At 35.9% G+C, this 26,393-nt stretch overlaps 3 protein-coding genes across 4 annotated transcripts in view; 2 read left to right on the top strand and 1 right to left on the bottom strand.

The window, feature by feature from the left end:
• Positions 1-12,633, top strand: part of tspan18a (tetraspanin 18a) — a 53,725-nt gene extending 41,092 nt beyond the window's left edge. For both annotated transcript variants that reach the window (XM_073837159.1, XM_073837158.1), the window contains exons 3-9: positions 5,906-6,001; positions 9,349-9,543; positions 10,354-10,428; positions 10,514-10,612; positions 10,694-10,855; positions 11,671-11,754; positions 11,985-12,633. In XM_073837159.1, the coding sequence (XP_073693260.1) occupies positions 5,939-6,001; positions 9,349-9,543; positions 10,354-10,428; positions 10,514-10,612; positions 10,694-10,855; positions 11,671-11,754; positions 11,985-12,032 (726 nt within the window). In that variant the 5' untranslated portion in view covers positions 5,906-5,938 and the 3' untranslated portion in view covers positions 12,033-12,633. The remainder of the gene's footprint in view (positions 1-5,905; positions 6,002-9,348; positions 9,544-10,353; positions 10,429-10,513; positions 10,613-10,693; positions 10,856-11,670; positions 11,755-11,984) is intronic.
• Positions 12,634-13,867: 1,234 nt separating this feature from the next.
• LOC141332505 (uncharacterized) lies at positions 13,868-17,854 on the bottom strand. Its single transcript, XM_073837640.1, has 5 exons — positions 17,374-17,854; positions 17,125-17,195; positions 15,308-15,484; positions 15,166-15,227; positions 13,868-14,184 (listed from the first exon to the last, which is right to left on the bottom strand). The coding sequence occupies exons 1-5, from the start codon at positions 17,532-17,534 to the stop codon at positions 14,026-14,028; spliced, it is 630 nt and encodes a 209-aa protein (XP_073693741.1). The 5' UTR covers positions 17,535-17,854; the 3' UTR covers positions 13,868-14,025.
• Positions 17,855-18,068: 214 nt separating this feature from the next.
• The window catches only part of ext2 (exostosin glycosyltransferase 2), a 34,517-nt gene continuing 26,192 nt past the window's right edge, over positions 18,069-26,393 (top strand). The window contains exons 1-7 of the mRNA XM_073837156.1: positions 18,069-18,246; positions 19,615-19,955; positions 20,061-20,284; positions 20,776-20,865; positions 22,815-22,931; positions 23,016-23,211; positions 25,326-25,465. Of these exons, the coding sequence (XP_073693257.1) occupies positions 19,641-19,955; positions 20,061-20,284; positions 20,776-20,865; positions 22,815-22,931; positions 23,016-23,211; positions 25,326-25,465 (1,082 nt within the window). The 5' untranslated portion in view covers positions 18,069-18,246; positions 19,615-19,640. The remainder of the gene's footprint in view (positions 18,247-19,614; positions 19,956-20,060; positions 20,285-20,775; positions 20,866-22,814; positions 22,932-23,015; positions 23,212-25,325; positions 25,466-26,393) is intronic.

Below are 26,393 nucleotides of genomic sequence, written 5' to 3'. Positions count from 1 at the left end.
GTTAAGTGCAGTTTTTCCAGTTGGAAAACATGCTAATCTTTCAAACAGAAACATGTTGCCTAATGTCATTATTTGTTAAGCAATTTGTACTTCAAAACCAGAAGAAACGGAGCAGATGGAAAGATCTTACACCAGTGCTGGATCTCATGGGTCAGCTGAGACAAACATGCACAGATGGTTTGAAGAGCAATGTCCTCACGTCGTACTCAAATAGCTTATAACAAGTGTTTGCACGCGATGTGAGGAGTGGATGAAGAAGATCCTCCATACTGTCTCTCTCTGAGCTGTACCACCCAGTTGGAGGCTGTCTCGTGATGGATGAGAGCGTCGTGAATTCAGTGTTTTGCCGGAGCTGTGTGAAAACACTTCATGCGTATGCTACGATTCCTCTAGGCAGCTGTGACAGGTTGATTTATTCTGTAAGAGGCAGAGGCGGTGTTTGATTGGTTGTGTTCTCTAGCTGGATGCAGAAATCATAGCTCAATCCTGCTCCACTATCTTCACTGTCATTGACTCTCATCTAGTGCTCTAACAGTGCAGTGTTTTTTCCTCTACAGTTCAAGAGGTCCCTAATGCATTAAAAACACAGATTTTTGGGTGCTTTTTTCGAGTTCAGTGAGCAAACAACCCATGACTGTAAAATATGATATGTAGATATTTGAGTTTTAACTGAGCAGAAGTCAACTGGCATTTTTATTTGACAAACAGGAAAATTACTGGATCAAGAAGTGGTTTAGTTCCTGTAGTGATCCTGGTTTTACTTGCGCCATATAGAGGTTAATCTGTTTTGTTTAAGAAAAGAAAAAAATTGTTGATTGTACCAACATGTTACTTATCTTCTGGTTTTACTACCAAACAAAGATTCTCTTATTATTTTATTATTTTAAGAAAAACATTTACTTCAACAAAATCTGGTAGTGATTATGTATTTGTAATTACTAGTAACATGTCCAAATTAATTTTAAACAGATTTAACCGGAAAATTACTTGCATTTGTTTCATTAGGTATGTTTACATACACTAATTATTGGCAGTCTGATTGAATCCAATCACATTTCACAATCTGAAAGTTCTGTTTATATGTACAGTCGTGGCCAAAAGTTTTGAGAATGACACAAATATTAGTTTTCACAAAGTTTGCTGCTCAACTGCTTTTAGATCTTTGTTTCAGTTGTTTCTGTGATGTACTGAAATATAATTACAAGCACTTCATACGTTTCAAAGGCTTTTATCGACAATTACATGACATTTATGCAAAGAGTCAGTATTTGCAGTGTTGGCCCTTCTTTTTCAGGACCTCTGCAATTCGACTGGGCATGCTCTCAATCAACTTCTGGGCCAAATCCTGACTGATAGCAACCCATTCTTTCATAATCACTTCTTGGAGTTTGTCAGAATTAGTGGGTTTTTGTTTGTCCACCCGCCTCTTGAGGATTGACCACAAGTTTTAAGATCTGGGGAGTTTCCAGGCCATGGACCCAAAATGTCAACGTTTTGGTCCCCGAGCCACTTAGTTATCACTTTTGCCTTATGGCACGGTGCTCCATCGTGCTGGAAAATGCATTGTTCTTCACCAAACTGTTGTTGGATTGTTGGAAGAAGTTGCTGTTGGAGGGTGTTTTGGTACCATTCTTTATTCATGGCTGTGTTTTTGGGCAAAATTGTGAGTGAGCCCACTCCCTTGGATGAGAAGCAACCCCACACATGAATGGTCTCAGGATGCTTTACTGTTGGCATGACACAGGACTGATGGTAGCGCTCACCTTTTCTTCTCCGGACAAGCCTTTTTCCAGATGCCCCAAACAATCAGAAAGAGGCTTCATCGGAGAATATGACTTTGCCCCAGTCCTCAGCAGTCCATTCGCCATACTTTTTGCAGAAGATCAATCTGTCCCTGATGTTTTTTTTTGGAGAGAAGTGGCTTCTTTGCTGCCCTTCTTGACACCAGGCCATCTTCCAAAAGTCTTGGCCTCACTGTGCATGCAGATGCGCTCACACCTGCCTGCTGCCATTCCTGAGCAAGCTCTGCACTGGTGGCACTCCGATCCCGCAGCTGAATCCTCTTTAGGAGACGATCCTGGCGCTTGCTGGACTTTCTTGGACGCCCTGAAGCCTTCTTAACAATGCAGTGCAAAGTTTTTTTGGGATTAACTTAATTTTCATGGCAAAGAATGACTATGCAATTCATCTGATCACTCTTCATAACATTCTGGAGTATATGCAAATTCCTATTATAAAAAATTATGCGCATTAGCATTACATCTATTTTGAACTTCAGCACTTGCACATTGTCAGTAACTCTTGTGACATTGCAAGTCACAAGAGTTCCACCACGCATAACTGACATATTTTTGCTTTGATGACATAGGCCTATCAAAAAAAAAATAAAAAAAATCAGTCTTCAACACTGACCAGGTCATAACATAAATAAACATATGCACACATGTTTGTAAGCTGTAAACATCACTGCACTGTGCATGTGTACTTTGCTAGAATTTTTCAATCAAATATACACCACCCCTTTCAATCAGATCTAAATTTCATTTTGATCAAGCTCAGCCAGATTGATTGAGCCAACAATTTGTTTTTAAACGGATTTGGTTGCATGCAAACATGCTTTAGAGTGAATTGTGAAATGGTTCTGGGGTGTTTCCCAAACAATGACTCAACAACTCGCTGCTTAACTACCATAGATTGATGTATTGTTAGAGAGACTAACTAGCTCACAATTGTTTCCCAAAAATGCAGGAATTTTGCAGCACAACCATGGTTTGAATTACAGTTCAAGAGCTGTATTTCCAACCACACAACTTTGCAACACTGTTTGCGAACGTTTATTAAAATTACAGTATGTATTCAGAAAACACCAAATTGTTAAACTATGCTGGTAACATCGGAACTTGCTTTTGAGAAAGCACCCCTGAACGATTCACTGACTGAGTCTGATTTATCATTTTTGTTCTTAGAAGTGTACACAGAGCAGGCGCAAGGCAGAACAAGTCCACTAGGTGATACTTTAAAAGCTGTGTGGACAAGGCTGTGTATGAAACCCCGTTACCGTTAATGATTAAAAAATAAAGGTTATTGCAACTTTTTATCTCACAAATTTGACTTTTTTTCTAAGAATTGCATGATGCAAACTCATAATTCTGACTTTTTTTTCTCAGAATTGTGCGATATAAACTCGGTATTCTGACTTTTTTTCTTGCAAATGCAAGTTTACATATTAGTCTTTTTTTAGCTCTCAATTCTGAGAAAAAGTCCGAATTGTGAGATAAAAAAAGACTAATATGTTCTCAGAATTGCAAGTTTATATCTCACAATTCGGACTTAACTCTGAATTGCATGTTATAAAGTCAGAATTGCAAGATATAAATTCGCAATTCTGAGAAAAGTCAGAATTGTGTTTTTATCTCGCAATTCTGACTTAAGTTCTCAGATTTGTAAGTTTATTTCTCAGAATTGTGAGTTTATAACTCACAGTTTTGACTTTATAACTCGCAATTCCGAGTTTACATCATGCTATTCTGAGAAAAAAGTCTGAATTGCGAGTTATTAGCAAAAGTCACAATTGCAAGACATAAACTCAGAATTCTGAGAAAAAAGTCAGATTTGCGAGTTTATACCTCACAGTTCTGAGTTTATATCTCGCAAATGCGAGTTTATATCTCAATTCTGAGAAAAAAAAGTCAGAATTGCAAGTTTGTACCACAATTCTCAGAAAAAACTTGCAAGGAGATGTAAACTTGCAGTTGCGAGAGAAGTCAGAATTGTGAGAATAAAATGACCTCTTTTATTTTTTATTCAGTGGTGGAAACGGGCTTCCATAGCTGTGCTCAAGATGGAGCAGAACACAAAAAAAGTAATATCCCTGGGCCTTAACTCATGTGTGAGTTAGGGCTATTTTGTGAATCTTTTTAACTTATTAAAAAGAACCCCTTCATAAAAATCATTGGTTTGCAAATCATACACAATGGCTTGTGCTGTGTTCATTGTAGTGTGCTGGAAACACTGGTGTGCAAAGACGTGTTTAAATAGCATAACCCCTACAGAATGATACTGAAACGACTGGTGCCACTGGTGACCAGATTTTAAATTACTGTCCCAAATTAGTGTTGTCTGTAATTTGCATTTTGCATGCAGCCTGGAGCCCTTCAGACGATATTTAGGCAAAGCAGAACTGTTGACAAAAGTAAATTAAATACAAAGATACAAACAAAAATTGTAAATGGTCCATTAATTTATTTAATGCAACTTCCTTTGTCCGTTATTGGAGCGCTGGATTGTTATGATGAGGTTTAAAGGCCTCAATAAAAAAAGGCAGCTGTGGCTCTGTGATAATGGCCTTGAGACTTGTGGGTTGAGCCTTCAAACCTTGTGAGGCTTGTGGTCTTAATCTAAGAAGACTGATATGGCCAACCCCCCACCTTTCCACACACATACAAATAAAATTGCTCACCCACCTGCAAGTTAACCGAGTTTAGCAGGGCTCCCGAGATCCCTTCCATTCCGCCACTTATAACACCTGACTGACTCACAGTGTTGCACAGGAAATTACTTTGGAAAAACCAGGCTGGGGGGATTATTGAATTATGCCAGAACCATTCCGTGAGAAGAGAGGTGGAATTATTTGCCGCCACGGCATCTACCGTCAGCTCCCGTGAAATCGGCCAGCTGTTCGGAGCTATTTTTACAGGGACCACAGCTGCAGAAGGCTAGCCGAGACACTGGCTGGTCATAGCAGACCAGAAAATATGAGAGTCCGTCTGTTATTATACGCACTACTGCTTCACCTGATCCCAAGGGCCAGTTTTTGAGGTAGTAGCAAAGTCAAAGCTACCTGTGGGAGGTAAGCTCAGGACCCAATGCACTAATGAAGAACTGTACCATCATTAACCTAAATTCCCCTAATGGCCTGTAATTATAGAGAGTGCATTGTCAGCGAGGGACACTTTAGCTTTTCACTGAGGGGAGCACTTACCATCAACCTTATTACTCTAAAAAGACATGCGGGAACAAGCATCACACAAATATTCTTTATCATCACAAAGCTGAAAAGCAGGAGTCTGAGTATAAATGAGTATAAATGCGGGGCAGGCTAAAAATGATTTATTTTCAGGAAACCAGAATCTAATTCGCCCACTCATTATGCTGTATTAGCACCCTCTAATAGTGTTTTTGTACACAGTGCACCCTGTATTGTCTCGTCGCAGAGCAAAGGAAAATTTGCATCATTAAAAAAAGCACAGGTGATGGAACATCATTTGAAAACACCTGGAGCAAACGAGCAGAAAAGAGCTGGAGTGCTTAGATGAATTTCAGAGAAAGACTGGGGCACACAGCTTGCGGTCTGGAGTGCTGAAAGGACATGTTTATTTAGCCGGCTGAGTATCGCTCCTGGTGTGAAGATGAGCAAATGTGATCCAGCCGTCCTGATGGTGTTTTTTAGCCAAGCTGCCCGTTTTCAGCACTCTTCCTCCTCCTCCCTATTTCCTTTCGAAAACAACTCATCGTGTACGTCGAGTCAGCACGTAACATGCATGAGCAGTCGGTGTGAAATGTTTTTATAGAGAAACGCTGTGAATTTTGTTTTACGTCCATCTTTGTGTTACATTTCCAGGCATATGATTACAGGAGCTGCCAGTCATTCTTTGAACTACATAATGCGGCATTATTCATCTGGAGCGCCTGAACACAATATGTCTGTCAATGTGTGTTTTGTCAATGCCAGTGTATTATTTAAGTGACAAATTCTCAGAATGATCTCACTGAATGAGCTTAAAAACACAAAAGCCCACCAGTCACTGGCAACGCTGACTCACGGACTTATCTTTAAACGGAGCATGTGACTTTCCCGTCTCCTGTGCAGTAACGGCTCTCTTTGTTTCTAACCATGCTTCCTCAGGGGCAAGGAGAAGCTTCAGCAAGAGGCACAAGCATGGAGGGGGACTGTCTAAGTTGCATCAAGTACCTCATGTTCATCTTCAACTTCTTCATTTTTGTGAGTCCTCTCTTTCTCGTACTTTCTCTTGAATGGCATGAGAAAATTATACACTCTTAAAAATAAAGCTTCCCAGATGGGGGATTTGCAGTGATGTTATCTCTTCCACTATAAAGAATATGCAGGTTCCATGAATGTTAAAGGGGACATCAGATGCCCATTTTCCACAAGTTGGTATGATTCTTTAGGGTCTTCATGAAATGTCTACACCATACTTTGGTTTAAAGGGGTAATGCAATGTGTTCATGTGGTTTAAGGTTCAAAACATTATTTTCCACATACTGTACGTTATTGTTGCTCCTCTCTGTCCTGCCTTTCTGAAACATGTCTATTTTTACAAAGCTCTTCGTTCTGAAAAGCACGGTGTGCTCTGATTAGCCAGCTATCCAGCGCGTTGTGATTTGGTTGAATAACAGAATTTTAACGCCACATCCCGGCGCGACAAAAACAATAAAACCCATCATAAACAAGGCATTTGTTGCATCCAGTGGGGACATAATTACTGATGACTTACGCTGTCTTTTCATGCGTTGCATCGCGTCACACCGCAAGGACAATACTATGTAAACATAAAGCCATGTCTGCATTTGTGATTGCAGAAACGGCAAATAACAAGCGCTACTCTACACTGCTCAAAACTCGCGTTTGAATAGTTAGTAGCAAATTCTTTAAATATGAAAACACTTACCATCTGTGAGTCAGAAGCTCTCCTTGCAAAGTTGTAAGAACAGCAAACTCTCCCAGGTTCAGCAAACAATCCTCCATAAAACGCGCTGCACACATTTGAATATTTGGGTTGTACTGTTCTGGAACAGTGTTTAATCACTGATTTCTAGTTGTGTCCTCTTCAAAACAAAGTAGTTTTACTTTCGCAAGGAAACACACAGCGCCTCCACGACATGGCGGCGGCAGCAGCAACAATACTACAGCAAGAATAAAAGTTCTGGCTTCTTTCTGTGCATATGCATTTGGGTAGTGTTATGCAAATCTTCCAACACAGTGACATAAATTTGTGGGAGCGTGTTTGAATTAGGCGTTTTAGGAAGGCGTGGTTGAGTCTTAACTTTTATAAAGAATATCTCTTTGGGTTTGACTTTAATCTTTGTGAGCTTGTAACACTCCAGAGACAAGGGAAAACATGAAATCGCCCTTTTAAATTCCTCAATGTAAAACAACACCCATTTTTACCTTGTCAAAAACACAGCGACCTGTTTCGGTGCATGTTTCTTTAAATGTTAATGAGCTCTGCTCATCCTGCCCCTCTCTTCCCTTTTTTGTGTATTTGGTGTGTTACCATCAAAAACAAAACTAATTAGTGATTGACCGATACTGATTTTTTAGAAGCGATACCGATACCGATTATTTGCATGTTAATGTGCTCGATAACCGATATGCAGAACCGATATTTACATACTGTTATTAAGTAAATAAATGAGTGAGTAAAGTAAGTCCATACTCTACTTTTTGATTTTTCCTCCTTTCAATCTTAAAAAAAGTGTAAAAAATTAGCAGTCTTTCATGTTAAATGTTAAATCAGCTGCAACACAAGCAAAATAAATGTAGAGTCATATCAACTTTTAAACTACAGTTTTAGTAGGATTATAAGCAGTTTAATATAAAGAGTGAAGAATAATTCATTGGATAATGTTATGTCATTTCCATACCAAAACTACAGATTTCACAGTAAACACAGCTAAAAAGCTTCCTACCACAGTGGCCATCCTTCACTAAACTAATACCTACCACAGTTTTATCACAGGTAGAATGCAAAATGTTTCAATACAAGCATTTCAGTCAAATGGAATTAATGCAATATTTCAAACTTTTAACCCACGGCAGAAAATCAACCTGCTGCAACAGTTTTAAATCAGCCCAATTCCATGGAAAAAAATGCAGATTTGGCCACTCTACATCCAACACTAGCTGCATCTAAAGCGATTTAAATACTCTGCATATTGATAGCAACTCTGTGATGGGCGAAAATTATATTCAATATTAGAATGTTTCCTGGAGTGGGATTAACAAAAAGCAAAAGCCGAATCCCGGACATTTGGACAATTTAAGGCCTGACGCGACAAGTCCGGGGAAGAGAGGACGTATGGTCACCCTAAATTACATTAGTTCTTTATTGGAACAGGACTTGACAGATTATTTTAGCCTTTGTGACTTCGACTTCACGAGACTAATGATGAGCATATAGACAACAGAGTCAGAATTAAATTTAGCACTTTCATTTCCAACACGTGCTCATTCATGGCTGTATATTATTTAATTCAGCCGAATTTATGTCTTTATTGGGCCAGGACTTGACAGATTATCTTGTGACTGTGAGTTTGTCTCTATTTCTTAGAGCCAAGCTGCATAAACTAGCTACATATCAGGCATTTATGTAACACATAATGTGTGCATTAATGGCTCTTTTGTTAAATAAAGTTTGCTAATTACAGCTAAGCAAGTGCTTTACCCGATGCACGACATAGTAAATCAATATATCGGTCAATCTCTAAAACTACTGCATTCTCAGTGGATCTGATGTCGGGAGAAAATTCGAACTCCCATGTCTGTCTGACAAAGTTTGAGCTTTGCATCAGCTCTGGCTGAGGACCGAAATATGCTAATGTGGGACAGTCCGTCAGTGGTTGTGGGCGGGGCCTGAGCAGTGTGACATCAAAGACGGCTTGATTTTATCATTGTAGGGTGGTTGTGTCCACACACTGCTAAGACAAATTTATATGCGAACACCGTGTAAAAGTGAATTTTGCATCCATTGTCCCCTTTAAAGGATCTTCATGGAACCATACAGATGCAGATAAAGAACTTTTTTTAGAGTGAAGGCCAATGTTTTACATACCATAGGATGATAAGATCTAGACTGTGACATGCTAGTTGTGTTCGTTTCTGACCAACTAGTAGTGATGATTTGCTTTGGTTGGAAGTGTGGTCAGCCTCTGTTTTCTTTATTATATTGAAAACCTGATGATATGCAGGTGCAGACTTTTGCTTTCCTAACAAAATGTGTAGTTCAAAAGAGTCTGAATGATCCAAGTCGCCACTTTGAACAAACATTAACGTTACGGTATGAAAAAAACCCACTGATCTTGCGCCAGCGTGCCTTCATTTTTGCTCATGAACCACACTGCACTTCCTTTTGTTCCTCAAAGATGTTTTTTTAGCAGCCTCATGAATTTCCCTCTACCACACTAGTGCTGTGGGAAAATGTGCTGTTCCATAGATAAAACTGAGCATCGGTTCACTATTTGATAAGCTCAGTATGGCTATGTCATAAAATCATATTTTGTGTTTATATTGTGCTGGCATCTATACTAAGCCATTTTCTCCTTCTTTAGCTTGGAGGTGCATTCCTTCTAGGGGTGGGAATCTGGGTGCTGGTGGATCCAACAGGTTTCCGGGAGATTGTGGCAGCCAACCCTCTACTGTTTACTGGAGTCTATGCAATTTTGATCATGGGCGGGATGCTGTTCCTACTGGGATTTCTGGGCTGCTGCGGAGCCATACGAGAAAACAAATGCCTTCTACTGTTTGTATGGAATTTGATTTCTTAGATATATAAATTATTGATATCAGTCAGTATTGGATATATATTGTTAATGCTAATTTCCCCCTTTTGTTCATTTTAGATTACCATTGCTGTCATCTAATGCTCTCTTAAAATCAATTTTTAAAATCTCTAATATTTTAATAACACTAAATGTGACCCTGGACCACAAAACCAGTCTTAAGTAGCACGCGTATAGATTTGTAGCAATACCCAAAAATACATTGCATGGGTCAAAATGATAAATTTTTCTTTTATGTCAAAAATCATTAGGATATTAAGTAAAGATCATGTTCCATTAAGATATTTTTTTAATTTACTACTGTAAATATATCAAAACTTAATTTTTGATTAGTAATATGCATTGCTAAAAACTTAATTTAAAGGCAGTTTTCTCATTATTTAGATTTTTTGGCACCCTCAGATTCCAGATTTTCAAATAGTTGTATCTTGGTCAAATATTGTCCTATACTAACAAACCATACATCTTAATTTTAAAAAAAGACCTTTATAAATGGTTTTGTGGTCCATGGTAATTTCAGCAAATATCAAAATAAATCTCAGTTTTTATACTGTACATTATAATGCAATAATGATTTTAATTCACTTTTTTATTTTTTGTTTATTTTTACAAAGTAATATACATTTTAATATCAGCCATAACATTTAAAAAAAACAGTTGGCTTATCAGCATCAGCCAGAACTATATTAATATTGTGAATTCCTATTCCTATTTGGACATCAAAACATACTTCACATCTGATTTAGATGCAAATGTCCTGTTTTTCTTCCACAGTTCTTCATGCTCATCCTCATCATATTCCTGGCAGAGCTAGCGGTGGCCATTCTGGCATTCATTTTCCGAGAGCATGTGAGTATTATTATAGCTGGATATCATCAAGCCACCTGTAATATGCCTCTGCTCTCACTACTACTGTCTATCTGTGGATCAACAGCTCACTAGAGATTACTTCACCAAGGAACTGAAAACACATTACCAAGGCACCAATAGCACTGATGTCTTCACCTCCACATGGAACGCCATTATGACCACAGTATGATAACATACTTTATAAAATATATAGCACAATAATGCCATTAAAGATATTGTAACTGGGGTATTGGTGTCCTTATAGTTCGATTGCTGTGGGGTGAACAGTGCTGAAGACTTTGATGATCAGAGCCTCTTCAGACAGCTGAACCCCAGCAGACTAGTTCCAGAGGTCTGTTGCCAGAGGAACGATCTGATGATGAGCAAAGAGGAGTGTCTCAAGGGAATTATGCCAATCCGTAACAAGGTCAGCGATGAGTTTAGTGCAAATTAGTAAATGAGTGGAAACGAATATGGAACTTAAAGGGATACTTCAGCCAAAAATGAAATTCTGTCAGTAATTACTTCCTTTCATGTCATTCCAAACCTGATCTTTGTTCATTAAGGGAACACAAATTAATATATTTTGATGAAATCCAAAAAATCCGAGAGCTTTTGATGAAATCTGAAGGCTTTCTTTGTACATCGTGGTACTCTTGTGAACGCATGTTAAAGACCGACACGGAAGAGAAGAAACTTGAATAAAGTTATTTTAGTTTTCTTTGCACACAAAAAATATTATCGTAGCTTTATAAAATTCAGGATGTCACATGGACTATTTTAACAATGTTCTTCCTACCTTTCTGGGCCTTGAAGGTGGTAGTTGCGTTGATGCCTATACAAGGTCAGAAAGCTCTCAGATTTTATCAAAATATATATGAATTTGTGTTCCGAAGCTAAAAGGTCTTACGGGTTTGGAACGACATGAGGGTAAGTAATGACAGAATTTTCATTTTTGAGTGAACTAACCCTTAAATGCATTAGGAAATTAAGTAAGAATGAAAACCAAAACAAGAAGAAATAAACGTTTTTTTTTTTTGTTTTTTTTTTGGAAGAAGGACAGCTACATAACGGCTCTCAAAATGAATGATTTGAGTATCTGAGTCATATAAACTCTTCTACAATTATAGACACATTGATTTAGTATTGCTATGAGTAGCCTAATAAATTAGAAATTCAATATCTATTGAAGAAACAACGTTTTGTCCTCTCATATTAAAACTCTTTACTTCTTTGAAACAGGGCTGTTATTCAGCGGTGGTGGACTATTTTGAGACATACATCTATATGGCTGGAGCCCTTGCTATTGTGGTGCTGACTATTGAAGTAAGGCTATAATTTTTCATTTTAATAAAGTATGATGTGATTTTACACCTGATATGTGTCAAATCGTATCGCAAGAACTATAGGTTGTGATCGCCATCTAGTGGAGAGAGTAGAAATATCATTGCCATGAAACGGGCTTCTCACAATTCTTTATAAATAAAAGTAGAATAAATCAGCATTTGCATTGAACTCTTTGCTAATCTATATTTGTTTTCTTTCCCTCCCTTCAGCTTTTTGCCATGGTGTTTGCTATGTGTTTGTTCAGGGGAATCCAGTAATCATTAACATGCTATACATTAAGGACATTTTAAGGAGGAAGAACATGGCATGGAAGACATTTTTAAATAAGAAAAAGAAGAAAACACTTATATATTTGCCATCTCTATGTTGTTATGCTAGAATATCTGAAAATTGCCAAAAATGTATTGTACCTCACAGCTGGGACTTTGAGGTAATTGTGAAAAACAAAACTAAAAGTCATTTGTAAATTAAGGGTGGCATCTATGGCAGTCCTTTACGGTTAATGGAGGACACCTTGCACTGATATTTGGTTGAATATTTATAAATGACAAAAATACTGATTTGTACTAAGATGTTTTACCTCTTATCTACAGTAGATTGTTCACCACTGCTCCAGAGCCATGCTTAAAAAAACTACACTGTGTGAATGAGAGTGTGTGTCTGTGAAACAGAGAAGATCGGTTTGTGTGCGCTTGTATTTCTGTATAAAATGCCAGAGGCCAGCAGCTTCTATAAAGTAATGTTTTGTGAGTTGCAACCGTGAATATTTTATGTGATTTTAGCAAAATGTGCTGTATTCGTGTTGTATCTATTGTACACATGACATTGAATGATATTAAAAAAAGAAAAAAGAACATATGCAGTGCTTATTATCGTAGTGTTTTCCATCACGGGTTGAATCTGGCTATTCCAATAGCAAATACTAAATACTACATAAACCAGTTAGTTTTAAAGCCTGTGTCTGTCTATACACTCTTAAAAATAAAGGTGCTTTAAAAGCTTCTTCACTTATGAGCGATGCCATAGGAGAACTACTTTTGGTTCCATATAGAACCATTCAGTCAAAGGTTCTCTAAAGAACCTCTTTCTCACCTTTTTATAATCTGAAGAACCTTCTTTCACCACAAAGAACCTTTTGTGAAACAGAAAGGTTCTTCAGATGTTAAAGGTTCTTTATGAAACCATTTAGACAAAAAGAGTCTACTATGGCATCGTAAAGCACCTTTATTTTTAAGAGTGTACACTAGACTGTTTAGTTTTTGGGAAATGTATGATTCAAGTGTAACTCATATCTCCAGAGTGGTGCTTAAATATTGCATACTAAAAATGAAAATATTATCCAGGAAGCTGGATTTTAAAACCAACCTAATAAGAAAGTGGTTTACAGTTCAAAGAAAAATAAATTAATGAGAAAAAGAATTACAAGCTGCTTATGCTGCCTCAGGATGTACAAGATAAATATCCTGGGCAGTGAGAGACTCATGGGACTTCTAGAGACACACACAAGCAAGTAAGAAGCCTAAAAAGTCCAGTTGTTCTCTAAAATCATGCAGAAATGGTTGGACAAATCACTGATTCCTGAATCAAATAAGATGTATGGAAGATCAATAGTTTGATCAATAGCTTGACAGCTATGTTTTGGCATGTTGTACAAGCTTGTCATTAGGTTTGCAGCCAGAATGAATTAGCTTTTTTTCCAAGTGCTATTCATCCATTAACCACTTGTCAGCCACATCATGTTTATTGATTTTTATTTCCTTGACTACCTGTAATTATTTTCCGAATGCTAACTGCATGTTTTATTTTGTTTGTTTGCTCTGCAAGCATTGTTTGTACTGTTTGTAAAATGTTTAAATTGTACATTTAAACTTCTTAGTTGAGTTTAATGGTAGACTGGAGGTGGACTTTATCACTCACACTGGACATTAAAAAGGATATTGAAAAGAACAGTAGGTTTATAATAAAAAAAGGCTTTATTTTTAACATGAAGGATCAGCCTGTAGTAAGAAAAAAGATGTACAATTACTATTGTTATTGTAGTTCCAGACACAAATTAACCTAATAACCAATTACCAATAACCAATTGTTGAATTTTAAGTACATGTTGTTGTATTTTTGACTATTCATTGTAATATTTCAGAAATTAACATTAAAACATTTTTCTTTCTTTTTAAGTTTTCTCAACTAAACTAAGGAATTATAATTGTGGGTCTAAAAGGTACACTTATTCTTTATTCTGACAATTCATTATTAAAACATCACACTTACATTCAGTTTCCTGTCCAGTAACTCAATTTCCTTCTCCACTTTGTGCATTTTTAAAGCTCTGTATGCCATTTCTTGCTTTCTGTTGGAGATCTCTATTTGGAGATACTTCTTGTATAGTGTCTTAACATCTTCCACAGGTTCCTTCAAAAAGAAAGCATTAAAACATCTTCCAGCATTTCATATCAACAAATAGCACAGTTGTGCACAGCCACATACACTACCAGTCAAAGGTTTTTGAACAGTAAGATTTTTAATATTTTTTAATCTCTTTTATTTAAGCTTTTATTTATTTTGATATTTTTACTATTTAAAATGGCTGTTTTTTATTTGAATATATTTCAAAATGTAATTTATTCCTGTAATTTCAAAGCTGAATTTTGACACATGATCCAATCATGATCTAATATTCTGATTTGCTGCTCAAAAAAACATTTATTATTGTTGTTGAAAACAGTAGAATGTTTTCAAGTTTTTTTTGATGAACGTTTTGAATGAAGTTCAGAAGAACAGCATTTTTCTGAAATAGAAATCTTTTGTAACTATAAATGCCTTTATCATCACTTTTGATCAATTTAAAGCATCATTGCTAAATAAAAGTATTCATTTCTATAATTTCTTTGGTATAATGTTACAAAAGCTGATCTTTGGCTCTTTCTATTCATCAAAGAATCCTGAATTTTTTTTTTACTCAACTATTGTAAATATTGATGATGATAATAATAATAATAATTAAATGTTATTCGGACAGCAAATCAGCATATTAGAAAGATTTCTGGAGGATTGTGTGACACTGAAGACTGATGCTGAAAATTTAGCTTTGAAATCACAAAATAAATTACATTTTAAAATATATTCAAATAGAAAGCAGTTATTTTAAATAGTAAAATATTTCACAATATTACTGTTTTTGTTGTATTTTGGATCAAATAAATGCAGGCTTAGTGAGAAAAAAAAAACATTAAAAATCTTACTGTTCAAAAACTTTTGACTGGTAGTGTACTATTAATTAAATAGCCTATAAATAGTAATTTGTCCATATTATTTCTAGGCATTTAGTGTGTATTTAATATTATGATCATTGATATTCCAGTAAAAATTTGAATAAACACATCCGTAACTTACAGAGTCCAGCTCTTCGTCTGATAATACAGGTGGCTGAAGTAGCGCCAGTCCATGATCAGTCACTGAAATGACATGATATGAATTATGTATATTAACTGCAGTATTCCCGTACAGAGATTAATAAAGAATGTGGTGCACATACCTCTGACATAACTGCTGCAGCCAGCCGTATCTCCTGGATCTGAGGAGCAGCCACCAACTATGCTCGCTATGATGGGACCCTCCACATTGTTCTCAGGGGGCAGCTCCTCTTCATCTATGTGCTCTTCTTTTGTTGGGATTAGTCCCATCTTCTTCAGTGCAGCCCTTCTCTTGTTAGCTAAATTATATTAAACCTTTAAGTTAATAAATTCAAGTCACTTAAAAACAAATTCTGAGTTTTTAATATAGACCAGGGGTTTTCAGACTGAGCCCGGGGGGCCACAAGGGGGTGCTAAGGGTCTAAGGATGCTAAAATGTCACAGAAAGATACAAGAAAAAGGTTTGGTTACACTTTGATTCAACTATATAACAACAGCAATAATATTTAGTATTTTTGATGTATCATAATTACTATAACTAAAATAAAAGCCTCCTGTCTCAAGCTACAACTTGCAACTCATTTTTGAACAGTAGACTTCTGCTCACCAAGCTTGCATTTATTTGATCCAAAGTACAGGAAAAACAGTACAATTTTGAAATATTTTTACCATTTAAAATAACTGTTTTTAGCATCATTACTCCAGTCACATGATCCTTCAGAAATCATTCTAATATGTGACCCTGGACCACAAAACCAGTCTTAAGTCGCTGGGGTATATTTGTAGCAATAGCCAAAAATACATTGTATGGGTCAAAATTATTGATTTTTCTTTTATGTCAAAAATCATTAGGAAATTAAGTAAAGATCATGTTCCATTAAGATTTTTTGTAAAATTCCTACTGTAAACCTATCAAAATGTAATTTTTGATTAGTAATATGCATTGTTAAGAACTTAATTTGGACAACTTTAAAAGTGATTTTCTCAGTATTTTGATTTTTTTGCACCCTTATATTCCAGATTTTCAAATAGATGTATCTCGGCCAAATATTGTCCTATCCTAACAAACCATATATCAATAGAAAGCTTATTTATTGAGCTTTCATATGTATATATCTCAGTTTTGTAAAATTTAACCTTATGACTGGTTTTGTGGTCCAGGGTCACATATTCTGATTTTCTGCTGTATGTATTATTCTTATTATGTTGAAAACAGCAGAGTAGATTTTTGTCAGGTTTCTTTGATGAAAAAAGTTCAGAAAAAAAGCAAATCTTTTGTAACATTATACATGGCTTTATCATATGATGAATTTAGAGCATTCTTGCTAAAATAAAAGTATTCATTTTTTATAATTTCTTTCCCAATAAATAAATTAATTATACAGACTTCAAGCTTTTAAATAGTATAAAATGTTACAAAAGCTTTTTATTTCAATGCTGATCATTGGATCTATCTATTCATCAAAGAATGAAAAAAGTACTCAGCTATTTCAAATATTGATGATAATAATAATAATAAAAGTTTTTAAACAGCAGATCAGCATATTAGAATGATTTCTGAAGGATCATGTGACACTGAAGACTGGAGTAAAGATGCTCAAAATTTAGCTTTGATCACAGGAAAAAATAAATTTCAAAATATATTCAAATAGAAATAGTAAGCATTTATTACTTATTTATATATTTATTATTAACAGTTATTTTAAATAGTACAAATATTTCACAATATTACTGTTTTTGCTGTATTCTGGATCAAATAAATGCAGATCTTTCTGTTTAAAACGTTTGACTAGTAATGTATCTTTGTGTTTATCTTCATAGTTATACATTTACACTTCTGCATTATACAGCTGACGTCACTTTAAAAGTGATTAAAAAAAGAGACAATGTCCTTATATTGTGTAGTCCCTTACAATAAGAAATGAAACCCATGACCTACCACTCTGAACGATGTTTTTGTATTTCGTCTTCACTTGTTGCCATGTTCTTCTAGGTCCCATAGGGTTGGATCTGTAATTGTAAGCGTGACCAACAACAGAATAAGAAGGTAGCCTAAACATAATACACATGCACTAGTTGGTCAGCACAGGTGTCATATATTCTGCATTAGTGCATTTTCCCAGACCAGACTATTAACTGTAATAATAATAATAATAATAATAATAATAATAATAATAAAAATACTTACGCATTTAATTTGGCGGCTATTTTTCGCCACGCATCCTGACGGACTTTTGCAGCCGCTATAGTATTCCCTTTGGTTCTTATTAAAGGTTTAACCTCCTCATATCCTTCCATTATAAGTTGCAATTCAGCAGCGCTGAAATATGCAGCACGCTGTTTAGCCATGATGTACTTAGGTTAAGAGTTAGGCTAGACTAACTTTTCTATCCTTACAAGAATGCTCAGCTGTCTTTATTTGCTAGATACGTGTATCCGAGATATGTTTTTGAAGAGCAGAACTCCATTTTAGATCGAGCTAGGTCAATCCGGGATATGTGAACTAATCCGGGCTTTGTTAAACCACAGTGGAAGAACTGGACCCAGAAGACTGTTTCTTGCCTAAAAACACCGTGCATGAAGAAAAGATTGGTCTAATGCTCAAAACTAATATAGAATAATAACGTTTAAAGTTATTTACGCCATAAGGAAAAAAATGGTGGCTGAATCGGTGAACTGGTAATTGTTGTTTATGGCTGTGTCTAAAATAACTAGTGAGCTAGCTAGATAGAAACATACGGAACGTGGTATTAACACCCTAAAATGCTGTCTAGGTAGGCTGCTCAATAGGTTTCGAGACGAAGCTTATGCCTCCTATTCATTCTCCCTCTACAACAGATGGCGCTACGCGATTCGAGTAAAAAGAAAAACGTGTGGAATTACGCATGAAGGAGACGAATTTCTTTCCAGCTGTCCCTTTAGCATAAGGAATGTGTTGTGGCATAATAACTAAAGTCAATCAAAATATTTCACTGTCAGGCTTTGTTACATACTGGACCAACAAATGAGATTATGGTTGAGGCGTGCTGAGATTTGAGGGAGTAAACTGGACACCGTAAAGGTTAGTTGATGATTTTGTAGCTGCTAGCATATCTGCTATCGTTAGCGAGTGTGTTTTGGATTTATTTACATTCAAGACAGCACATATTTTGAGTGAAATGCTTAAATATGGCATTCTTTTATTTATTATTATCAGTCATAAAGAAATGAGAGAAATTGGACCAATCTAGTAACGTTAATTTACCTGGAGTTTGAAGGATTATTCATATGTTAGATTAGATGTATCAGACGTGTGGTAAATAATTGGAATTACTTAAATTAGTCATATAATAACTTCTTTGTAATTAAATGGACCGATAATATAATCAATCACTATTGAATCAGTCATATGTTTGTTAGAATTTGAACAGTCAATCATATAATACATTTATTGGAGGTGATGCATTCATATCCTATTCCAGTATTATATGATCGATTTATCAAATTCCAAATAAACATCGTGCTATATAGCAAATTAATTGGAATTAAGTAATACATTGGAATTAGATATATTATTCATATCCAAAATAAAGTGAACAATCATGTAATAAATTAAATGGCATTATATGGCGTAATCGTATAATAAATTAGAATTATAACAGTCAGTCATATAATAAATTAAGATAGATCATATCATTAGATATGATAAATGAAACATAATTTTATCATTTGAATAATAAATCAGTATTTCAAAAAAGTTAGAACAGTCAGTCATATAATAAATTAATTGTAGTTTAATGAATCAAAAATGTAGTAAATAAATTGGAAAAGGTAAGATGTGACCTTGGACCACAAAACCAGTCATAAAGGTCAATTTTTTTAAATTGAGATTTATACATCATATGAAAGCTAAATAAATAAGCTTTCCATTTGTTAGAATAGGACAATATTTGGTCAATAAACAACTATTGTAAAATCTGGAATCTGAGGGTGCAAAAAAATCAAAATATTAAGAAAATTGCATTTAAAGTTGTCCAAATGAAGTTCTTAGCAAAGCATATTACTAAGCAGAAATTGTTTATATATATATATATATATATATATATATATATATTTGCAGTAGGAAATTTGCAAAATATCTTCATGGAACATGATCTTTACTTAATATCCTAATGATTTTGGCATGAAAGAAAAATAAAATAATTTTGACTCATGCAATGTATTTTTGGCTATTGCAACAAGTATATCCATGCTACTTAATACTGGTTTTGTGGTCCAGGGTCACATATAATGAATAAGAACAATAAGTGTGGATCAATGTATAAATTACTTAGAATTAGATAATCATGTACAGTTATTATGTCTTTTTATGAATATATGTCCATCAAATACATTTAATGATATTCTCTGACGTGTAGATGTTCATTATTGTTGTTTGTGTCTTTCGCAGTGGTTTTGGCTCTGGAAAGCCTCATCATGTGTGCATCAGTGAAGTATGGTTCCCGGGGCCCTGCCCTCATACCCCGGATGAAGACTAAACACCGGATCTACTACATCACCCTCTTCTCTGTAGTCTTACTGGGGTTGATCGCAACAGGGATGTTCCAGTTCTGGCCTCACTCTATTGAATCCTCCGCAGAATGGAGTCTGGACCGTCGTAGTGTGCATGATGCTCCTTTGGTCAGGATACCTGTGAGCAGCCCTATTCCTGAGAGGGGTGACCTGAGCTGTCGAATGCACACATGCTTTGATGTGTATCGCTGTGGATATAATCCCAAGAATAAAATCAAGGTGATACAAAGAGAGATAGTATTGCATTATTGGTTTGAATATTATTACAGGGCTGTTTTGATCTATTGATGGTGTGTGTGTGTGTGTGTGTGTGTTTGTACACAGGTGTACATCTATCCTCTCCAGCGATTTGTGGACGAGGTCGGGGTGCCCATCAGCAGCACTGGCCTTTCTCGAGAGTACAATGACCTGCTGAGCGCCATCTCAGACAGTGATTTTTACACTGATGATGTAACCAGAGCATGCCTGTTCATACCCTCCATTGATGTGTTGAATCAGAACTCTCTGCGGATTCGTGAAACCGCTCAGGCACTGGCCATGCTGCCGAGGTAGATATGTCTTTCAGTATTTGCAAATTACCCTTGCCTACTTCAAGGGATAGTTCACCCAAAAATGAGAATTGCTCCATGATTTGCTCACCCTCAGGCCATTTTAGGTGTATATGGCTTTCTTCTTTCAGACAAATACAATTAAAGTTATATAAAAAAATGTCCTGGCTCTTCTAGACTTTATAATGGCGGTGAATGGCTGTTGAGATTTTGAAGTCCAATAAAGTGCATTCATCCATCATTAAAAGTGTTCCACACAGCTCCGGGTGATTAATAAAGGCCTTCAAAAGCAAATTGATGCATTTGTGTAAGAATTTTCATTTCAGGGTGAACTCTCCCTTTCAGCTTTACTGGGTAGAGTTTTTGTATTACATAGTCAACTCTCTGCTTTCTCCTTTACAGTATCTCCTATTTTAGCTTTAGAAACATGCACTTTACTGAAGTCATAACTGTCTGTTTAAAGCTATATGTGTTTATTGATATGCTCTTAGGTGGGACAAAGGTATGAACCACCTGCTGTTCAATATGCTTCCTGGGGGACCCCCTGATTATAATACAGCTCTGGATGTGCCCAGAGACAGGTGAGAGTTAGTAAACACACAAACTGAATGTTCATCATACTGAAATTATGCAGACTTCCATTTAAAAATTTGGGGTTAGTAAGATTTTTTTTTTATTAGATGCATTAAACTAATCAAACATGATGCTAAAGACCTTTACTTTTTTTTTTATTTATTTATTTATTTATTTTTTCAAATTTGAGATTTATATGTCATCTGAAAGCTGAATAAAAAAAGTTTTCCATTGATGTATGGTTTGTTAAGGTAGGACAATATTTGGCAATCTGAGGGTGCAAAAAATCAAAATACTGAGAAAATCACATTTAAAGTTGTCCAAATTAAGTTCTTGGCAATACATATTTCTAATCAAAAATTAAGTTTTGATATATTTATGGTAGGAAATTTACAAAATGTCTAAATGGAACTTATTCTTTACTTAATATCCTAAATTATTTTTGGCATAAAAGAAAAATCAATAATTTTAACCCATACAATGTATTTTTGGCAATGCTAAAAATGACTGGTTTTGTGGTCCAGGGTTACATATTAAAACAGAAAATCGTTATTTAGAGTGTCAAAAATATTTCACAAGATGATAGGTACACAAGAACCTTCTTTCAAAAACCTTAAAACAGTCTTACCAATCCCTAAACTTTTAAACAGTAATGTAGATTTGGTCAGATAATCTCTATACCCTTTATTCTTCAACTTGTATTTGCATATTTTGCAGACAGTATTCAGATCCTCATATTCTGGGTACCTGGTTCTCAATTTGCTGTTCTGGCCTCATTCTGGTGTGGTGTAACCTAGGAAAAATTTGTTCTTTCACATTGTATTTCAATATTTATTATTTCATTAGTTTTATATAAGTTTTTGTCCTTGAATAGGGCAAAAATGCCTTTGAATAAGGCAAAAATTGTCACTGCATACAATTGTTAATTTCTAGAGATTGGATGTGATATTCACCAGTTGAGGGCAGTGTGTCTCTATGTTTGACCTTGTGCAGCACTAATGTTACCTGAGAAGCAATCAATGCTCTCATGTCCTCTTTTATATTTTTTGGTCTCAGGATAGTTGTATTTACATATGTTTGCAACATGCCACTATTTTACCTCTGTAGTGTGTGGTTGAATTGACGCTTCATGGTCGTCCACAATGACATTGAACTACAAAGATGACAGCCTGATGCCAGGCTCTTGAAGAATTCTATGCTGGATATAAGGATCTTCTTGGTGTTTCAACACACTTGTATTGAGATAAACTGGAATGCTTGCAATATATAGTAAAAATAGACATCCATCCCAACAAATCTGTTATGTATCAGTGTTACAGAACTGTCCCAACTGAATTTCCTAATTTGTATTTGTATCTATATATAGGCATCATCATCATCCTAGTGTGTTCTTTAGACGCAGAGATCAAAGATGCAGTGAGAGCGATCATGAAAGAGAATAGTGCACTACCGCCTAGAGCAGGCAGACAAACATAATCTCTTGGTATTTACTGCAACATGGGCCATGTTTCTCAGCCTATTATTTGGCTGATCTTTTGCTTTGGGTGGAAAAGGTGAGTTTTATGTACTAGAAAGCCCTGAAATGATGAACACTTATCTGGAGCTGTAGGGAATTTCCTGGGCTCATCCAGCTGTGCTCCATTTGGCGTACAGCCTCATCAGAACCAGCTGCCCATATGCGCATATGTGTGGGGTGAGATAAAAAGACAGTGTATGTTGCGTGGCCATATTTGCAGCTCTCCCTATACTCACTCCATTCCCTCAAACCGAGCCCCGTTTGAAGTTTTATTGACTCGTCGTAGAACGAGGATGCGAAGGCAACTCTGTTAAATGCTTCGGAGTGGCATGTTCGCACATTTGTCATGTAAAACCAGATTAAGGACGTGTTTTATCTTCGGCGCCTTTTGCAGACATTCGCGGCGACAGAGTTGTCATCTTCATTGCGTTTGTTTCACAGAGCCCTGCTGGCTGGGGGAGGCTTCTCCACTTGGACGTACAGGCAGGGTTATGATGTCAGCATCCCCGTGTATAGCCCTTTATCTGCTGAGGTGGACCTTCCTGAGAGGCAACCAGGGTGAGATCATGCTCATCAACATTGATTAACTGGTTTTAAATGAAATGACAGAAAACGGCATCATATAATATGTGTTTACTTCAGGCCCCGACGCTACTTCATACTATCATCTCAGACGGCCATCCATCGGGAATACCGTGTGGAACTGGAGAGGCTGAAGGAGGAGAATGGGGAGGCCCTGCTCCTCCTAGACAAATGCAGTAATCTTTCGCAGGGTTTGGCCTCCGTCAGAAAACGCTGTTATAAAGGACAGGTCTACGACTACCCACAAATCTTACAGGTTGGTTTCTCCGCACATCCATTCATATTAAATAACACTGAATTCACATAGTAAACATACTAGAACATATTTTAAATGTCAGCAATATCAGAATCGTTTAGCTCCTAAATTTATACAAAAATAAATATATTAAATATATTTACAATGATTTTAAATGTATAATAAAAACTGTGATTTTTTTGTACGCATTTTAGTGCTGTTAAGCGATTTAAGGTTTTTAATTTAATTACATATTCATGAAGTTTTAAAAATTGGAAAAAAAAAGTTCCATCATGCATTCTATAAACTTTTTTTTTTTTAAATGTGACTTACAAATGTGACGACAAAACCAGTCATAAGGGTCAATTTTTTAAAATTGAGATTTATGCATCATCTGAATAATCATCAAAGCTGAATAAACTTTCCATTGATGTATGGTTTGTTAGAAAAGGACAATACAATAAATGTGACTTACAAATGTGATGACAAAACCAGTCATAAGGGTCATTTTTTTTAAAGGAACACTCCACTTTTTTTGGAAATAGACTCATTCTCCAACTCCCCGAGGTAATAAGTTGAATTTTACAGTTTTGAAATCCATTCAGCCGTTCTCCTGTTCTGGCGATATCACTTTTAGCATAGCTTAGCATAGATCATTGAATCCTGTTAGACCAATAGCATCACATTCAAAAATGACCAACAAGTTTCGATATTTGTCCTATTTAAAACTTGACTGTTCTGTAGTTATATCGTGTACTAAGACCGGTGGAAATGCAAAGCTTCAATTTTCTAGGCTGATAAGATTAGGAACTACACTTCCATTCCGGCGTAATAGTCAAGGAAGTTTGCTGCCGTAATAAGGCTGAAGCAGGAGCAGTAATACCACGCAGCACATGTGCAAATGCTAAACTAGCTGGGAACTCTGGGTATTTCTGATAATACTACGCCTGCTTTGGCCATATTACGGCAGCAAACTTCCTTGACTATTACGCCGGAATGGAAGTGTAGTTCCTAAACTTATCAGCCTAGAAACTCGCAGCTTTGCATTTCCACCAGTCTTAGTACACGATATAACTACAGAAGAGTCAAGTTTTAAATAGGACAAATATGGAAACTTGTTGGTCATTTTTGAACGCGATGCTATTGGTCTAATAGGATTCAATGATCTACGCTAAGCTATGCTAAAAGTGATATCGCCAGAACAGGAGAACGGCTGAATGGATTTCAAAACGGTAAAAAAACTAATTATTAACTCGGGGGGGGGGGGGGGGGGGGGGGAGTTGGAGAATGAGCCTATTTCCAAAAAAAGTGGAGTGTTCCTTTAAATGGACATTTATACATCATCTGAAAGCTTAGGATAGGGCAGTATTTGGCTAAGATATAACTATTTGAAAATCTGAAATCTGAGGGTGCAAAAAAATCTAAATATTGAGAAAACTGCCTTTAAAGTTGTCCAGATGAAGTTCTTAGCAATGTCTATTACTAATTGAAAAGTTTTGATATGTTTACGGTAGGAAATTTACTAAATGTCTTCATGGAACATGATCTTTACTTAATATCCTAATGATTTTTGGCATAAAAGAAAAATCGATAATTTAGACCAATACAATGTATTTTTGGCTATTGCTACAAATATACCCATTCTGCTTAAGGCTGGTTATGTGGTCACAAATGATAAATCGTCATGTAAATAAAGCCCATTCTTTTGAGAGCTTAGCCCAAATGTTCCTAGAGACATTAAATCTTCAACCCATCCAGAAGCGTTCTATACCAGCGCAACACATTTCTCCATCGTGTAAGCAAAAGACACAAACGCTTGTTCCTGTCCACCATGCTCATCTCCCGTCCAGCCCTGTCTAGACAGGAAGTATGCTTATCATCTGGGCTGGGTGCTGCTGCACATCTGGGAGACGTTCCACAGCGAGGAGGAGTGGAGGCCATATCCCTATGAGAGCCATCACCCCCTTTTCAACACAAAGCCCCTCTAGACTCTGATCCTAGCACCTTTCATGGCAACCCCTTTATTTACACCACACGCCTAGATCACACTGCTGTCTATGTTACAGCATAACTGAAGAGCTCTGGGAGTGTATCGTTATTACAGATGACAAATGTGTCCCGTGTGTGTTCTGCAGGAGTCATCATTCTGTGTGGTTCTGCGAGGGGCCCGGCTCGGCCAAGCCACGCTTAGTGACGTGCTGCAGGCTGGATGTGTCCCTGTCATCATGGCGGATTCCTACATTCTGCCTTTCTCTGAAGTGCTGGACTGGAAAAGGTAGATGTCAAAAATCTGTTGTCTGTCACCCTGTTCATTAATAACATTAATAAGGTACCTACTGATCTCTTTATTAATATCTCATTTAAAAAAATCATATTGAACTCTTTATTATAATTTTTGTAAGCCATGAGCCAACACTTAATAATAAGCAAAAAATCTGTAGTTCATGAACATTTAGATGTGTGTATTATATACACTACCGGTCAAAAGTTTTTGAACAGTCAGATTTTGTATGTTTTTTAAAGAATTCTCTTCTGCTCACAAAGCCTGCATTTATTTGATCCAAATACAACAAAAGCAGTAATATTGTGAAATATTTTTGCTATTTGAAACAACTGCTTTCTGAATATATTGAATATATTTGAATATTTTAAAATGTGATTTATTCCTGTGATCAAAGCTACTTTTTTTTTAGCATCATTGCTCTGGTCTTTATTGTCACATTATCCTTTAGAAATCATTCTAATATTTGCTTTTCAAAAAACATTTTTTTTTTATTATTGTCAATTTTTTTTTAGGATTCTTTGATGAATAAAAAGATGCAAATATCAGAATTTATCTGAAATAAAACGCTTTTGTAATAGTATACACTATACCAAGTCAGTGTATATAAGTCAGTATTATTATTTTTTTCAAAAAGAAATGATAGAAATTAATATTTTATTTAATTTTAAATAAGTGATGATAAAGACATTAATAAATGCTGTTCTTCTCAACTTTCTGTTCATCAAAGACACCTGAAAAAAGTTCTATTTAGCTGTTTTTAACATTATAATAATAATAATAATTAATGTTTTTTGAGCGGCAAATCAGAATATTAGAATGATTTCTGAAGGATCATGTGACCGGAGTAATGATGCTAAAAATTCAGCTTTGAAATCAAAAGAATAAATTACATTTTAAAATCTATTAAAATAGAAAACAG

The sequence above is a fragment of the Garra rufa genome, chromosome 3, assembly GCF_049309525.1.
Source record: "Garra rufa chromosome 3, GarRuf1.0, whole genome shotgun sequence".
Classification (NCBI taxonomy): domain Eukaryota; kingdom Metazoa; phylum Chordata; class Actinopteri; order Cypriniformes; family Cyprinidae; genus Garra; species Garra rufa.
The sequence above is the reverse complement of the archived record's forward strand: the minus strand, read 5'-3'. Positions and strand labels throughout refer to the sequence as shown.

What these genes read in the sequence shown, in the direction of transcription:
- LOC141332505 (XM_073837640.1), bottom strand. Translation starts at nt 17,534, where the DNA reads ATGGCTAAACAGCGTGCTGCATATTTCAGCGCTGCTGAATTGCAACTT. An exon ending in ATAGCCGCCAAATTAAATGC is followed by an intron (nt 17,196 to 17,373) that starts GTAAGTATTTTT and finishes TTACAATTACAG; the next exon opens with ATCCAACCCTATGGGACCTA. An exon ending in CAAAAACATCGTTCAGAGTG is followed by an intron (nt 15,485 to 17,124) that starts GTAGGTCATGGG and finishes AATATAATTTAG; the next exon opens with CTAACAAGAGAAGGGCTGCA.